The sequence below is a fragment of the Gossypium hirsutum genome, chromosome D12, assembly GCF_007990345.1.
Source record: "Gossypium hirsutum isolate 1008001.06 chromosome D12, Gossypium_hirsutum_v2.1, whole genome shotgun sequence".
Lineage (NCBI taxonomy): Eukaryota > Viridiplantae > Streptophyta > Magnoliopsida > Malvales > Malvaceae > Gossypium > Gossypium hirsutum.
This window is the reverse complement of record NC_053448.1, coordinates 9,984,458-10,000,977: the sequence shown is the minus strand read 5'-3', so window position 1 is coordinate 10,000,977 and position 16,520 is coordinate 9,984,458. Positions and strand designations below refer to the sequence as shown.

The 16,520-nt window shown below is 31.6% G+C and overlaps 2 protein-coding genes and 1 long non-coding RNA gene across 4 annotated transcripts; 2 read left to right on the top strand and 1 right to left on the bottom strand.

The window, feature by feature from the left end:
* Positions 1–2,297: 2,297 nt before the first annotated feature.
* On the top strand, positions 2,298–4,891 carry LOC107945768 (amino acid transporter AVT6A). The gene is made up of 6 exons (XM_016879885.2): positions 2,298–2,389; positions 2,484–3,006; positions 3,108–3,260; positions 3,612–3,815; positions 3,911–4,376; positions 4,477–4,891. Exons 2-6 carry the CDS (start codon positions 2,580–2,582, stop codon positions 4,601–4,603), a joined length of 1,377 nt encoding a protein of 458 aa, XP_016735374.1. The 5' UTR covers positions 2,298–2,389; positions 2,484–2,579; the 3' UTR covers positions 4,604–4,891.
* A 794-nt stretch (positions 4,892–5,685) lies between these two features.
* On the bottom strand, positions 5,686–6,530 carry LOC107945769 (uncharacterized). Its single transcript, XR_001696728.2, has 2 exons — positions 6,279–6,530; positions 5,686–5,976 (listed from the first exon to the last, which is right to left on the bottom strand). It is a non-coding gene; the product is annotated as an uncharacterized lncRNA (long non-coding RNA).
* Positions 6,531–10,813: 4,283 nt separating this feature from the next.
* LOC107945767 (biogenesis of lysosome-related organelles complex 1 subunit 2) lies at positions 10,814–12,638 on the top strand. Of its 2 annotated transcripts, none has more exons than XM_016879884.2 (3): positions 10,814–11,071; positions 11,198–11,939; positions 12,171–12,638. In XM_016879884.2, the coding sequence occupies exons 1-2, from the start codon at positions 10,976–10,978 to the stop codon at positions 11,462–11,464; spliced, it is 363 nt and encodes a 120-aa protein (XP_016735373.1). In that variant the 5' UTR covers positions 10,814–10,975; the 3' UTR covers positions 11,465–11,939; positions 12,171–12,638. The 2 variants fall into 2 exon arrangements, with proteins under 2 accessions (XP_016735373.1, XP_016735372.1); XM_016879883.2 differs by having other exon boundaries at positions 10,843–11,071; positions 12,050–12,638.
* Positions 12,639–16,520: the final 3,882 nt, after the last annotated feature.

The following is a 16,520-nucleotide window of genomic DNA, read 5'->3' as shown; positions in this document are numbered from 1 at the left end:
TTATAAAAAGGTTTGGATCAGATTTTGTGATAATTGTTGTTTATGTTGATGATCTAAATATTATTGGAATTCCTGAAGAGCTTCAAAAGATAATAAATTGTTTAAAGAAAGAATTTGAGATGAAAAATTTTGGAAAAATAAATTTTTATCTTGACTTACAAATCGAGGATTTAAAAGATGAAATTCATGTTCATTAATCAACTTATACGAAAAAGCTACTAAAGAAATTTTACATGGATAAAACACACCCATTAAGTACTTCGATGGTTGTACGATTATTAGATGTGAATAAAGGTTAATTTCGTCCTTGCAAGGATGGTGAAGAGTTTCTTGGTCCTGAAGTACTATATTTAAGTGTCATAGAGGTATTGATGTATCTTGCAAACAACACAAGACCTGATATAGCTTTCGCTATAAACTTGTTAGCAATATTTAGTTCTTCTCCAACACGTAGACATTGGAATGGAATTAAACATGTAATTAAATATTTCAGAGGGACTACTGGTATGGGGTTATTTTATTCAAATGATCCAAAATCCCTATTAGTCGGCTATGCTGGTGTTGGATACTTATCGGATCCACATAAAGGTTGATCTCAAACATGATATTTATTTACATGTGGGGTACTGCCATATCATGACGTTCAACAAAACAAACATTAGCTGCTGCTTCTTCAAATCATACAGAAATAATTGCAATGCATGAGGCAAGTCGAGAGTGTGTTTGGCTAAGGTTATTGACCCAATATATCCATAAGATATGTAATTTGCCTTTACAGGAAAAGATGTCAACTATCTTATACGAAGATAATGCAGCATGTATAGCTCAATTAAAGGGTTTGTTATATCAAAGGTGACAGAACGAAACATAGGTGATATAAATGTTCAACAAATTCATTCTAGTGCCAACTTCAATATTTGAAAGACTACTACACAAGATTGGAATGTGTCGACTTAAAGATGTAATGTAATGTTGTCATTAGGGCGAGTCTAAAAACAAGTTGTACTCTTTTCCTTTAACCAAGGTTTTGTCCCATTGGGTTTTCTTGGTAAAGGTTTTTAACGAGGCAGCTTATAATAGAAAATTATGAACTCTTTTTTCTTCATTAGGTTTTTATCCCATAGGATTTTTCCTAATAAGGATTTAACAAGGCACATTATCTACTAACGGACATCCAAGGGAGAGTGTTATGAATATCTTATTAAGTGATGTCCATCATGATCAAAATAAAATTTTGATCTACTTTAAATTCTAATAGCTATTAGAATTAGATCTCTATTTCTTTTATACTTCTTATGCCTATAAATAGAGACTTTGATGAAACATTGTAATTATCCATTTGATCAATAAAGTACATTCTCTATTACTTCATATTTTCTTTGTTTTTTATTCTCTCCATATCTCTTTATTTTATAACAGAATTAAAGTTTTAAGATATTTACATAAATTTTCAAAATAGTGTTGTTCTTTTATCTTTACTTAAACGTATTCAATTATAAGAAATAAAAATATTTCATTAAATAATAAAAATATAAAAGCATGTATTTAGGTGCAAACGCACGTGATACCAGAAGCTAGTATATATATAAAAGCACATGTTGATTATATTACTTTAGCTTTAAATAATAATTTATATAATTTATATAATAAACATCTTTATATATGAATATATAAAATTTTATAAATAGTATAGTTATATAGCAATATAATATAATTATATTAATTACTAATTATCTATTGACTATTAAAAAAATAAAAAATGAAGAAATTGAAGTTATAACGTATTGGCCAAAGGGTCACACTTCCCAAAAATAAAATGAAAATTTTCATGCAAACTTGGATGGAAGTAGATGAACCGATCTTCCTCATGCCTTACTCGATTACCATCCGTAATTAAGATATTAAAATTTAGCTAAGTAAACTCGCCAGTCGAATTTGTTTATGTTTTCTCCCTTCAAATTTGCATGGAATGGTCGAGCGGCTGAAGGGTTTCCCAATGGTAGAAACAGTATCCATGCATAAGTAGCAAGAAAGTCAAAGAACGGGAGAAAGAGCTCAGCCATTACAATTGCTAATGCGCAACGGCGGAAAGTTGATAACATGCACCATCCTTCTATCGGGCTTCCTTGAAATAAAATATCCCAAATCATTCTATTATTAGTACTAGATTCTAATTTTAGATTCTGTGTCCGGTGAAATTTTGATCTTCCTTTTTTGGGGTTGTCTTCGATTTAATTCAAGGAAATATAAATTGGGTTTTTAAGCTTTTGTTGTCTGGAATTTTGTATTAATATATTTGGAAAAGGTATACCTTTAGCTGCAGAAGAGAAATCTTCTCTTTTTTTTCAACCTCAAAAGGGTGCAAATTAAAGTTTAGATTTTGTTAGAGGTTAGGACTATTAATGCATTTTTAAAAGAAAAAAAGTTATCCAGGGAATTAATGTTTTGGCACCTAAAGCTTTTGTCTTTTTTGTGCGAATCAGATTCTTGGAGCGTGCTCAAGGCTGGTTTTACCCTGTAATGTGATTGAGATTTCTATGAAAATTAGGAAATTTTGAGAGTTTTTGGTGATTTTGAAGATGACAGTTGGGGATATAACACCAAATAAAGAGAAGGGTTCAGGGAGAAGCAAACATGTTGCTGATGAGAAAGCTCCCTTGCTACCTAAACAACAAGATGAAGATGCTGTTCATGATGAATTTAATGGAGCCTCTTTTATTGGGGCAGTGTTTAACTTGTCAACAACAATTGTTGGTGCAGGGATCATGGCCTTGCCCGCTACAATGAAAGTCCTGGGACTGATTCTTGGTGTTGCTCTTATCATCTTTATGGCCTTCTTAACTGATGCCTCTATTGAGTTCTTGATAAGGTTTAGTAAGGCTGGAAAAATAACTTCTTATGGAGGTCTTATGGGGGATGCATTTGGAAAGTATGGAAAAATCATGTTACAAATCTGTGTTTTAGTCAACAACATTGGAGTTCTCATTGTGTATATGATTATTATTGGTATGGTTTCATTTCATTCAACTTAAAATTGCATATCTGGTTGTTCTTTTACATTCAATTGAGCTATAAACTTATTATGATTCATTAATTGTTTCTTGAAGGTGATGTGCTTTCTGGAACATCATCAAGTGGAGTTCACCATGCTGGTGTCCTTGAAGGTTGGTTCGGGCAACATTGGTGGAACGGGCGTACCTTTGTTCTTCTCATCTCAACAATCGGCATCTTCTCTCCTTTGGCATGTTTTAAACGCATTGGTTAGTGGTCTTGTTGTGCTAATGTTTGCTGAATTTTATCTGTCTTGCTTGTTCTTAAGAGATATTAGAACTTAGTATGTCGACACAATTAAAGCAGAAAGCACCCAAGTTAATCGGTAAACATATTAGATGTATAACTATTTTGGTATTTTAGAGCAGCTCTACGAAGAACTTTCGTTCATTTATCATGGATGGAATTTACAAATCCTGTAAGTGTTTGTTATTTCGATTATCTCGGAGAATCAGCAGTGCTCTTTTACTTATTAAATCCAAACTCAAACATCCTGTCTTTGAATTGTATAGCTTTTATTGCATGTCACTAACTTGCTGTTGTGCATTCTCATATTTTAGACTCCTTAAGATTTTCGTCGGCATTATCAGTTGCTCTTGCTGTTGCGTTTCTTGTCATTATTCTGGCCATAGCAATTTTCAAGTTGATTAGCGGAACTGTAGTGATGCCGAGATTGCTACCGGATGTCACTGATTTGACCTCATTCTGGAAACTCTTCACTGTATTCCCGGTTCTAGTCACCGCATTTATCTGCCACTACAATGGTATGCGACTTGATTAAAGTAACTTGTTTTTCATCTGGACTTCAGTGCAGGTTAATCAGAATACTTAAGATTCATGTGTTTTTAACAATTTGCAGTTCACAATATAGCCAATGAACTCAAAAACACAACCCAGATAGGAGCAGTTGTTCGAACTTCTCTCGCTTCATGCTCAATTGTTTACATAATGACAAGTGTCTTCGGATTCCTTCTATTCGGTGATGCAACATTGGCTGATGTGCTTGCCAACTTCGATACTGACCTTGGCATTCCCTATAGCTACCTACTTAATGATGCTGTCCGTGTGAGCTATGCTGCTCACCTCATGCTTGTATTTCCCATCGTCTTTTATCCGCTTAGAATCAACATAGATGGCCTCTTCTTCCCTTCCGCCAGCCCTTTACCCCAGTCTACCACGAGGTTTGCTTTTATTACTTCCGGACTCTTGATACTTATCTTCTTGGGTGCAAATTTCATACCCAGCATCTGGGTTGCTTTCCAATTCACTGGAGCAACCGCTGCAGTTTGCCTTGGATTCATTTTTCCCGCCGCTGTAACGCTTAGGTGAGGTTTTCAATTCCATTCAGTTCATCATCTTTGGTTTTAAAGTCGATGTTACCATTATTGTTTGGTTTCCATCAAATCATACTCCATCCGGTTTCAGGGATCGCCATGTTATATCGAGAAAGGAGGACAGGATGTTAGCTATTGTCATGATTGTCCTTTCTGTGTTTTCAAATATGGTGCTCGTATATGGCAATGCCATATCTTTGTTGAAGAAGAATCAATAAGCATGAGCCCCTAAAGAGAACCCGAGTTATAGAATCATCCAACCCAGGCTTCGGTTTCTCAAGCCATTTAATTAGATCAACTTCTCTCTTCAACTGTATAAAAATGTTAGATTTTTAGGGAAGTGAATGTAATTTTATATTTCATTGCACTGTATGCAATAATCATCTTGTGGAGGCTTGCAATCAAAGTTGTAAAATTATAAATATGGTAAATCTTAGACTTGTAAAATGTGAGCATCATCATACATCACTCCGAGAAGTTTGGTGCTTTACATTTGATTACAAAGACAATAACTTTTTTTTATCAATTTTATTATATGTTCTGATCATATTTGATTTTTCAACACATAGCCTCTCCCTAATCCATAAATAAGAGGATATTGTACTTCAGCGTATTTGAACTCACGTCCTCCTGTATTGACAACAATAACTATGCTAATCAAGTTAAAACTTAACCGACAAGACAATAATTATTAAATATGAAGTTTAATTAAATGTATTAAAGCAACTTGTAAAATTTTAAATATATGTGAGCTATTTTAGACCCAACAGTTTACTAAAATCTTTACAGATAGACTTGAATAACTCATATTTGGGCATACCAAAAGATTTATCAATATTCATGAAGTTATATCAAAATATATAAAGTTTTACCAAAATTTTTAATGTTGTATTAAATCTCCAAAGGTGTTACTAAAATTTTTAAGGTTATATCAAAAATTTTAAAAATTTTCTTAGTATCTCAGACTCGATGAACTCAATATTTTGTGTTTAAAGTTATATCGAAATATCTTAGATTTACCAAAATTGCTAAAGTCTTGCCAAAACTTCTAAGGTTATACCAAAATTTCTATGGGTTTATCAAATTTCTAAAGATTTCATTAATGCCCAAACTTAATCAACTAAAACATTTTGGCATACCAATATTTTTAAGAATTTACCAAAATTTCTAAGGTTATATCACAATATCTTTAGATTTTTAAAATGTAACACCCCAAACCCGGCCTAGACGTTATGGCCGAATCCAGTAGTGTCACGAAGAAGGGTTTTGAAACTAATGATCCTTCAATAAAACGTCCAAGTTTAATAAAACGTGTTCATTTATAAATTTATTATTGACCTGTAATACCCAATTATTGCCCTGGGCCCAAAACCATTTGCACAGCCCAATAAACTATATACATTCGGCCCAACATGGCCCAATTTCATTAACTCAAGCCCAAATGCAGCCTAACCCAATTAACCTAATGCTAAACTGTTTCCAGAAACCCTAAGTCTTCCCCTGCGCCGCGCACGTTCTCCACGTCGCAGCAAATTCCAGCGCCGCGCACGCCCCATGTCACAGCAACCCCCACGCCGTTTTCACGTTCTTCCTACAAACAAACCACGAACCACAGCACAACGAGCAAGTGATAGGATTTTTATTTGTTTATTTAATTATTATTAGTTTTTGGTATAAAAGGGCTGATTGTAAACTGATTTGGGGGGGGAGACAAATTTTGTATTGAAAAAAATTAAAGAAAATAAAAAAGAAAAACAGAAAAGCAAGGATTTTGAAGGTGACGGATTTTGTTTTTTTTCTCTGTTCTTTTTACTGTTTTTATTTTATTTTGCTTTTTTTCTTTTGTTTCTTAAAACAAAAACTAAACGTAAAAGAAAGGAAGAGAGTACTTACCGTCGAGGCGCCTTCGTCGTCGTTGTGGCCGATCGGAAATGGGTCGGAAACAAAAGAGGGGAGATGGAAACGGCGCGATTGAAAAATGGCAGAGAACAATGATTTTTAGGGTTTTAAGAGGGGCTTTTATAGGGCTTAAAACGACGTCGTTTGGGGCCTGTTTCAGTGGCCCCAAAACGGCGCCATATAGCCAATAGCCCGTGCAACCCGACCCATTTCCATAGGATCCGCGTCTTTTGTTACAAATGAACTATTTACGCAATTAGTTCTCCTGACTTTATAGTTTGTCTAAATTAAAATTTTTATTTCTTTTAAATTTTCTGTCACATTTTATTTCTGTTTCAAATTGATCCAAATGATGCGCAGCGTTTTGGGCGGATTGGGTAATTTTCTATTTCGGTCCTCGTTCTATTGCGCGTGTTTTAATTTGCTCCCTTTCTCGTTTTCTATTTTTTAATTCAACTTTAAAATCTGTTTATTTTCAAATTAATCCTTAATTTGTCATTTTATGGTTTTTTTATTATTTATTTTTTATTAATACTTTTAAATTTTATTATTATTACTGTATTATTATTAGTATTTACTATTATTGTTATTTCAATACATATATATATGCATATATGTATCTTATTATATATATATGTATATATTTTAAATGTTTTTTTAATATATATACATATCTTATATTTTATTGTTATTTTATTTTTTCTTATTTTTATATACATATATATACGTACATATATTTATATGTTATAATATTTATATAGTTTTTCATATTTTATAATCCAAATATATATACATTTTTTATAATATATATATACATACTCTATTCAAACCTATTATACATATATTTTCTGCATTTTTTATATATAAATATATATCCATATTTTCATAATTTACTAATATATTATGCTTATACATTTTTATTTTTATTATTTTTAAAATGTATGTACATATATTATATAAATTTTATTATTATTTTATTTTCATGACTTTTATATATATATACGCATTGACATTTTATAATACATATGCATCTCTTATATTTCATATTCCATGCACATATACACGCATTTTCTATAATATATGTACATGTATAGTTTAAATTAAAGTATTTGTTTCATGTTGTGTGTTAAATTCTTTTTATCATACTTTTAAAATATATTTTGGTTTCATCAAAGCATTTAAAATCGTATTTTTAATTTTTTTTAAATATTTGGCATTCATATTTTTTGAGAATGATTGTGTCCTAATTTATTGGGCTTCGCTTCTATTCGATGAACTTAGAGGGCCAAGTATTTATTTTTACAATTGTACATATTTCAAATAAAAGCTTATTCTCGGGAATTCAAAAATGTTGGGTCCTAACTTACTGGTCACGACGTTTTGTCATCTCGAAATAAGAATTTCTAAAAAATAGTGCAATATTTGATATTCAGGATTTTCGAGGAAATTGAGCCCTAACGTATTGGGTTCCGATTTTCTTTATTAATCCTAAATAACCAAGAATATTCTTTATTTAAAGTGCATAAGTATAAAAATCATTTTTGAGAACTTAATTTGTGGTGTCCTAACGTATTGGGAATGACATATTGCTTTCTCGAAATGAATATTTTCTTTAAAAGCTAAAAAGCGATATCCAAAGTTCGGGGATTTTGAGAAATTGTACCCTAACGTATTGGGTCTCGATTTCTTTATCTGACTTGAACATTTGATTATCCTTTTCAGATTTTATCATTTGAGTTTTTTAAAAAAATCTTTTTAACCCTCGACACTAAGATATTAAATAATCAATTTGGTACCGATTTTTGGGCGTTACGAGGGTGCTAACCCTTCCTCGTGCGTAACTGACTCCCGAACCTGTTTTCTCAAAATTTGTAGACCAAAATCGTTTTTAAGGTGAGCCGATCACATCTCAATCAAGGATCGGTGGCGACTCCAATTTTTTTTAAAGTCGACAACTAATTTTTGTTTTCAAAAAATGGTTTCGACATGACCGTTACATGTTATCCTTTAATGTTATCCAAATCATTTCGCAGCGAAAGTTGAAAAACCGTTTAAAACAAAACCACACTCGTGTTTTCAAAATCGATATTTTTTTCAAGTCGTCGCAATTTAGAAATCAAAATGCAACCAGACAAAAAATTTAAACCAAACAGTCCAAAAAGTTCAGAGATTCCAAAAATTACAAAACTCTCACGAAAACCGAAAATTTCAATAAAACCATTAAATAATAAGAATGGAAACAGTTTCCCGTCAAGTGGTCACCGTTGAGCCTCCGTCACACCGACTCTATGTTTGTGAATTACCTGAACAGAACAGACAAATAGATGTGAGTTTTCATAAACTCAATGTGTAACCCAACAGAAATAGTCATGCAACATACACAGACTTTCACATACTGTCAGATACAAATTAGGACCTAAGTTCATGATAGATAAAGATAGTATAATCAAATAATCATAACAGATATACAGAATTCTACCCCCATCCTCTACACACCATCTCCGACCATCCCATCACACCATGTGGGGTTAAAAACACCCACCTATCCCAACACACCACATAGTGTCAATACGACACATGACAGAATAATATGCAATCAAGTTGCCAAAATATAGGCGAAAGGTTGTTGTATAGATCACTTCCTCCACATATGCAAATCCCACCCCAAACACGGATACAAAATACAGAATTAACATGCTCGTATACAGATAACATACATATACTCAAACAGAACAGCCAGCCATACATATCGGTGTCTTACTCAGAGTAGACTATCGGAATATCATATCACAAAAATTAAGGTTTGGTTAGCCCTTACTGGCCCTACGGTAGACCCACAGTTGATCAGATTGGCCCGTACGACCGTAGGAAAATTTTTAAAATTTTAGGCCCACATGCCCGTATGGGCCCACACGCCCAGATTGGCCTTGCCCATGTGGCCCACACGGCTGCACTCACACCATCACACGGTCGTGTCATGTGCACGACCACACCTTTGTCAGTCACACGGCCGACCACACGGCCGTGTGGCGTCGATAGACTCCAATTTCTGCTTTCGCTGAAGCTCGATTTTTCGTGTTAGGAGTACACACTTGGTTTGTTTTTGAACCAATCGCACCCCCGGAGTGAACAGAACCTAAAATTATCACAAAACACCCATAATCAAAATGAGTTTACAATTCCAAACGAGACCCCCCTTGAGCACAACGCAACCAAATGCAAAATCGCAACAGAAATTCATAAACAATTCAAAAACTTACCCTCGACAATAGTAGCTCAAAACTTCATAAAAATTAAGATCCACGCTCGTACAAAGATTCAAACACAAGACCTCAAGACAAGCTAACTCTTTACCACTAGAGCCAACAAACTCATTCTAATATGAGTTTACAAACGATACTATCTAAGCCTACCCAACATAAAAAAAATAACAAAATTTTCCAAATGTGGGACTTGAACCCAAGACCTCATACACACACCCAAAACACTTAACCATTGAAGTATCAAATTTCACAAAAACAACAATAAACTAATCGGGGAGTTACATAAAATATTAACATTTTAGATAAATTATCAAAATAGTCAATTTTGTTTGCCTTAAAGTTACATTTTAGTCACATATGTTTGAAATGTTACGTTTTAGTCACTTACGTTAACATGTTGTAACATTTTAGTCATTAAGCCTTTAATTGTCATTAACGGTGTAACGGTAAGCTGATGTGGTAAGTTAAATCATCATTTCAAACAAAAAATTTTAGGTTAAATTATACAATTGGTCCCCATATTTTTTTTGTTTTGAGCAATTTAATTTTTTTCTTCTATGTTCTTTTAACTTTCCTTTATTTTTCTTTATTTTTCATTCTCTTCTGCTTATTTCTCTATTTCCCTCCATTCTCCATCTCTTTTAATGTAGTTTTTCTATATTTTCCAATTGTTAAAACTAGATGGGAAGAAGAAAAGGAAAATAAAAAAATAAAAAGAAAAAATTAAATTGTTAAAAAAATAAAAATACAGGGACTAATTTTAACAAATGAAAAACATAAAAAAACTAAGTTAAAAAAGATGAAGATGGGAGGAAAACGAAAGGAGAAGCAAAAGAGAATGGAAATTAAAAAAAAACAAAGAAAGTTAAAAGAATATAAAAAAATTAAATTACTCAAAACGAAAAAATATGAGGACCAATTGTATAATTTAACCTAAAACTTTTGTTTGAAATGATGATTTAACGTGTCATGTCATGTCAGCTTACCGTTACACCATTAATGACAATTAACAGCTGAGTGACTAAAATGTTACGACACGTTAATGTAAGTGATTAAAACGTAACATTTTAAATATAAATGACTAAAATGTAATTTAAGATAAATAAAAAAAGAGAGACTATTTTAATAGTTTAGCCTTTCAAAATGATAGCAATTAGTTAGGATTGGATAAATAACCAAATTAAGGGATTTGTATGAAATAAAGAAAGAAGAATAGTTATATTGAAAATAAATAATAAACCCATTTCGACATTTTTACTTCGTTTTCAATGGTTGAGATGAGTTGCTTTCTCATCGAAAGGCCCATACTGTTTTGAGGTGATTAAAAGCTCAGTTTTCCTTAGAAGGCCATTCATGCTTGCTTAATATTAAATCTCATCGTTGGAGAAACCTAACGCAAAAATTACTTGGTTCCAGTCCAAGCCTGCCATGGCTGACAAAGAGCCAGAAGTCCAAGACGACCTTGCCGAGTCGCTCAACGATCTCTTTACCAGCCTCTCTTCAATGGTCAAATCAGAACTCCAGGTTTCCCTATATCTCCATTTCAAATCTCTCTAAAACTCCAAATACTTCATTATAATTCAGATACCTCGCTCCAGTTTTCAATCCTTTGAAGGCTATCCAGGTTTTGTTTAACCTTTGTTTGTGCAGGGGACTAACAATGTTTTGGAGCTATTGGAGAAGATGAATCTGAGAGTGGCTCAAGAGTACAAAGGATTTGGGGATGTGGCATCTGGGTTAAGGGTATTTGTTGAACAGTTGAAAAACAAGAGTGGGAACTTTGATGAATATGTTCAACAGATTGATGCAATAGAACAGCAAGTGACTGAGTTTGAAGCTGTGATTTCAGTTCTTGATAGATATGTTTCTTTGTTGGAATCTAAAGTTCAATCTGTTTACCAACATCCACCTCCATAAATAGATTTTTTTTTTCCTTTTCCTTTTTAAGATTAAAACCAATTGTTGGTTGAATGTAAAATGTCTGCTTTTCTTGTCTTCTGGTTTTTATTTCTTTGTTCTATGAACTTCTAAGCATTTAAAGTGTAGGCCAAAATCTGTATGCCTTTTTATCATTATATAAGTAGTCTGGTTTCAAGTTGTTCAAGGTCCATATTATGCTTTGAAATTGTGAGGTATTAATCGGGAATTCTGATTCTTGATTGATTGGCAAACCAATTTGGCAGTGGCTGGCAGCTGTATTTTCAGTTGAGTTTGGCAAATTCGGAATGACGATGAACCCAGAGATACTGGTTATTCTTCTATTATAACAGCATTTGCAGATCTGCAGTTCAGATGGTCTACAAAGATTGTTACAACATGTGGTGTTCGTCCTCTGTATGCTAAATTTAGTGGTGCTACTAGAAGCAGACCATAATTGCTTTGATGATCAAAGGTTAGTACTGTTCATATCCACAATTGTTTTATATATCTTCCAAATATCTCTAGGTAGTGTTGAACTATTTTAATCATAACGCTTGAAAACCAATATCCAAATCCTTACAGGTATAGGATCACTTAATTTTCAACTCTACTTGAAATAGGAATTCCCATTATCATGAGAATTCATCTGATATAGAAGCAAAGACGATGGGTTTAAACAAAAATGATGTTGTCTTTTCCTTAGAGTGCTTAGTAGATGTGGCAGTGGCTTTGGCTTCCATGGAAGAGAGGTTGAAGAAGGAAACAATGAGACTCAAAGAAGGATTGAAGAACATTGACAATGCTATCAAATTGTCTGATTTCTACATGAAACCCTTAGTAATCAATGACAATATTACAACTGTCAGGGCTATTTTCTTGCCCCCTTGAATGTCAGAATCCTAGTGAAAGTTGAGTTAAGGGCTATGGCGATTGCTTGGTGTAATAAGGAGAATTCTTGTCCATGGAGATTTTGGAAATCATTTGAAGAGCTTGGACAAATCCGTGAAACTACTAGAGGTTGTTTATTGGCTGGAGATTTTTAGAGAGGCTAATGGCTTAGTTGATAGCTTGGCAAAAGCGGGTATTGGTCGTAATCAGATTATATATTTCCTGCTTGTAATTTGAAGGATTAGCTTCATCTTAGTATTTATGGTTCGTTTATTATTGCTTATTGTTTTTGTAACCCAAAATTTTCGGTACTGTTCTGAGATCATACACTGATTTTTTTAGGAAAATTAGAAAATGAGTCAGATTGGGAGAAATTGAAAGGAATTACTTTGATTCTGAAAATGGAAATCAAGGTAGAAAATTTGAATGTGAAAATGTGAGAACAAAATGACTAAATCGTAAAATTTAAAAGGTACGAGGATTAAACTCTAGTTTAAAAAACTAGAGAAAACATGAGCTATAAATTATTATTTGGCAGGAGAATGACTAGGAACATGAATTAGTACGATAGAAATAATTTTTGGATCAAATTGGAAAAGATTGAAATGCACAAGGATCAAATTGTAGTTATTTTTCATTTTTACCATGTAATTTTTATCGTAAGTGTTGTAATATGGGAGTACAACTATGATTTAGAGTTTGGATATGTAAAATGCTACATTTGATGAGAACGAATAGTTAGTAGAGAAAAGGGGCAAAAGTGGGAATTTCTCATATAATGACATTTTGGTATGTGCAATTTATGATAGAAATATTATATGGTTGGGATTATATTTTAGTTTTTGGATGTATTTATAATATGGTGATTAAATGTGAATCACATAAGTTAATTTTGGGCCAGTTTAAGAATATTTCTCAAAAGTGTTTTGGTACAAAAATATTCCTAAATAAGTTGTTTTTTGAGGGAAAGAAATGCTTTTTCTAAGCTAAAAATTGATCCAAAAATATTTTTTTTCTGAAGCTGAAAATTTTAGCTTCTCCATTGAAATTGTTATTTTTCTTTTCCAAAAACACTTTTGAGAAGCATTCCTAAACTAGGCCTTTGACTTAGATCATTGACCAACTTTGACTTTGAATGGGAGAGTTCTCTCTTTTTCATTTTTCTTGCATTTTCCCTCAAAATCAACCTTATATCTTTCAACTTTGATTCCTCACTGAAATTAGTTAGAAATAAGGGCGGACACGAAATTTTTTAGGGGAATCGAGATAAAATTATAAAATTTTAGGGTCAAAGTTAAAATTATTGTGTTAAAAATACTTAAATTAAATTATTTATTTTTAAAGGGGTCAAAATTCAAAATTTTCTATTTGACTAAAAGCTTAAAATGCTTAGATTTAATGTTTTATTTTTTGGAAGGCTTAAAAGCGAAATTATACCGTTTGGTTGAGGGGGGCAAGACCTACCACTAGCTATGCCGCAGCTCAGAAAATCACCTCCTAAGCATGTTTACATTCTCAATCTCTCCATTAAAGTTTAGGGTTTCTATAGTATAGTGAGAGAAAGTTTGGGTTAAAGAGAGAAAGCTTTAATTAAGGTAAAAAATTAAGTATCCTTTAAGCATGTTTACATCCTCAATCTTTCCATTAAAGTTTAGGGTTTCTATAGTATAGTGAGAGAAAGCTTTAATTGAGGTAAGAAATTAAGTATCCTTCTTTCTCATCTTTATCATTTGAGATTTGATTTTTGTTGTGGGAAAGTTATGAAAGTTTGAGTATCAATATTTTTGTTATATGTTTAGTGTTGAGGAAAAGGGAAATGGTAGAGGATGAGCTCCCAAGCTAGTGAAAAGAAAGATTTAAAGTGTTTTTTTTATATATAATAATGATTCGAACTCAGGATATTTTTTAGTAGATGAATACTTGATCAATAGACCATAACTTGGGGTTCAGAAAGATTCAAGGTGTTGATAAACTTAGTTTTAAACTTAAGTACATCCAAGAGGTAAGTACTCTTGAATTTGCTAACTTTCTTTCAATATTATTATTATTAGATCTGATAATTAGTATAATAAATGGTTAAATTTAAGTTGATATTGGAATGTGAATAAACATAAGTTGGCATGTTATGATAATTAGAAAGGAAATGGTAATATTAGTGATATTGGCTTAAATGTTGAAAATGAGTTAAGAACATACAGGTTGTTTGGAGACAACAGTAATGGTTTGCGTTTAAAAATTTTCCACAATTTTTTTCTTATGCCTGAAAAGATTATCAAGTCTAGTATTAATGTACATTAATATAAATTCTGAAACTTTTATGGTAATAAAATAATTGAGTCTAGTTTCAGAAATAATAAAAGGATTATAATTTCGAATTTTGCAGGTTAAGATATAAATGATTTAGCGACTGATGTATGACTAGACAACCCTGGTTTGAAGAGCTGTAATATTAAATTACTTTGTATATATGAGTTGTAATAAAAATGTTTATTATGAATGAACTAAACATATAAAACATGACACTAATTGTTGAGAAAAATATTTATTTGGATGAATATGTTATAAAAGTGTAAATGTAACTTGATTCTTTGATATTTGAAAACATATGAGGTAATTTATATTTGAAAACATATGAGGTAATTGACAACAAAGTATGTGAAACTTTGACACTGTCGCCTAGTAAATAAGTGAATGTGTGAAATTGTAATAAAGAAAAGAAAGATTGCTCGAGGAGCATCCATATGTGATTGTGATATGTGGTGATCAAATGTATGAATATGAGATAAGCATGATTTATGCTATATGTGAGCTGTGCAAATATTTGAATGATTAATATGTGAATTACCCTTTTGAGCTTAGTAGATTAGTTAAGATATAATTGGCATGCCATAAAAATTAATGTGGCGTGATTTTAATGAAGATATGTTATGAATGGAGATATGATGCCTTATGATAGAACACCTCGATGCAACTTAAGCCCTTATATGTTTGGTGTGTTAGGCAGTTAGTGCAATATGTGTGGTGTGATCAATTGAAATCTCGAATATCTAAGTCTCATCTTACTTAAGTTACAAAGGGCTATGAAGTTGATCATGATAATATGTTAATTTGATATGTAAGCAATAAGTGATGAACTTAATTCATAAAAAAGTTCAACTATAAGCTCATAAGTACATTGAAATATGAATTAATTTGTTAAATGATTATATTTGATAAAGATTAAGTGATTTAGCAAACATGTCAAATAATTCAGTATTTGGTTATAAGTGAGCTTGTATGCTAATCAGTACGACAACAACAAGTATGTGAGATAACAAAGAAAATTTTAATTCCAGTAAGTTAAGCTTTGTGAAATGAAAATGAATTTATTTATGGAAATCAGTATAGATCGGAAATGAAATTTAAATTAATATAGTATAAGTCGAATACTCACTAATTGAACAATAAGTGCTAACTATGCAAGTCATTTCAATAAGTGGTACGAAAATGTGTAATGAATTATACTTGAGTGTTGAGTCCTATTATGAATTTAGTATGAAGTCGGCATAATTAAAACTCAACCATATGTTTGTATAAGACTCAACACTATTGTGAATAAGGTAAGATATGAAATTTGAATGTGTTTCCTAAGCTTTTTAAACTTGACGCGTTAGCTAGTTTATTACCCAATTTAAGTGATTTTAAATAGCCGGAGGAAAGATAAAATAAAATATATAAAACTTGAAACTTTTAAAAAGTGTAAAAATAAATAGCCCTCAAAACTAGTATGAAGGATGGAAATGTAAATGTCACTCTACTTTTTTCAATCCATTGAAAGAATTCATTTTAGAATTTTTTTAAAAATATTTTTATAACTTTTTCGTAACTTTACTAATTTTTTAAAAATATTGTATATATATTTTTAAATTTTATATGGTTTTTATAATTTTCTATTTTTTATAATTTTGATAATATATTATTTACATTTTAATTTTTTTATAAATAGTTCTACATTGAATTTTCTATTTTTAAATTATTTTTAAAATTTTTATAGATAATAAGGGTAAAATTGATTGAAAGTATAAAAAGTAAAATTATTCCTATACCAACTAAAAAAATGCCACCGTTAGCCACTTAGCGATCAACGATCGGGTAACAAAAAAAACAATTTGAAAAATATTAGTGA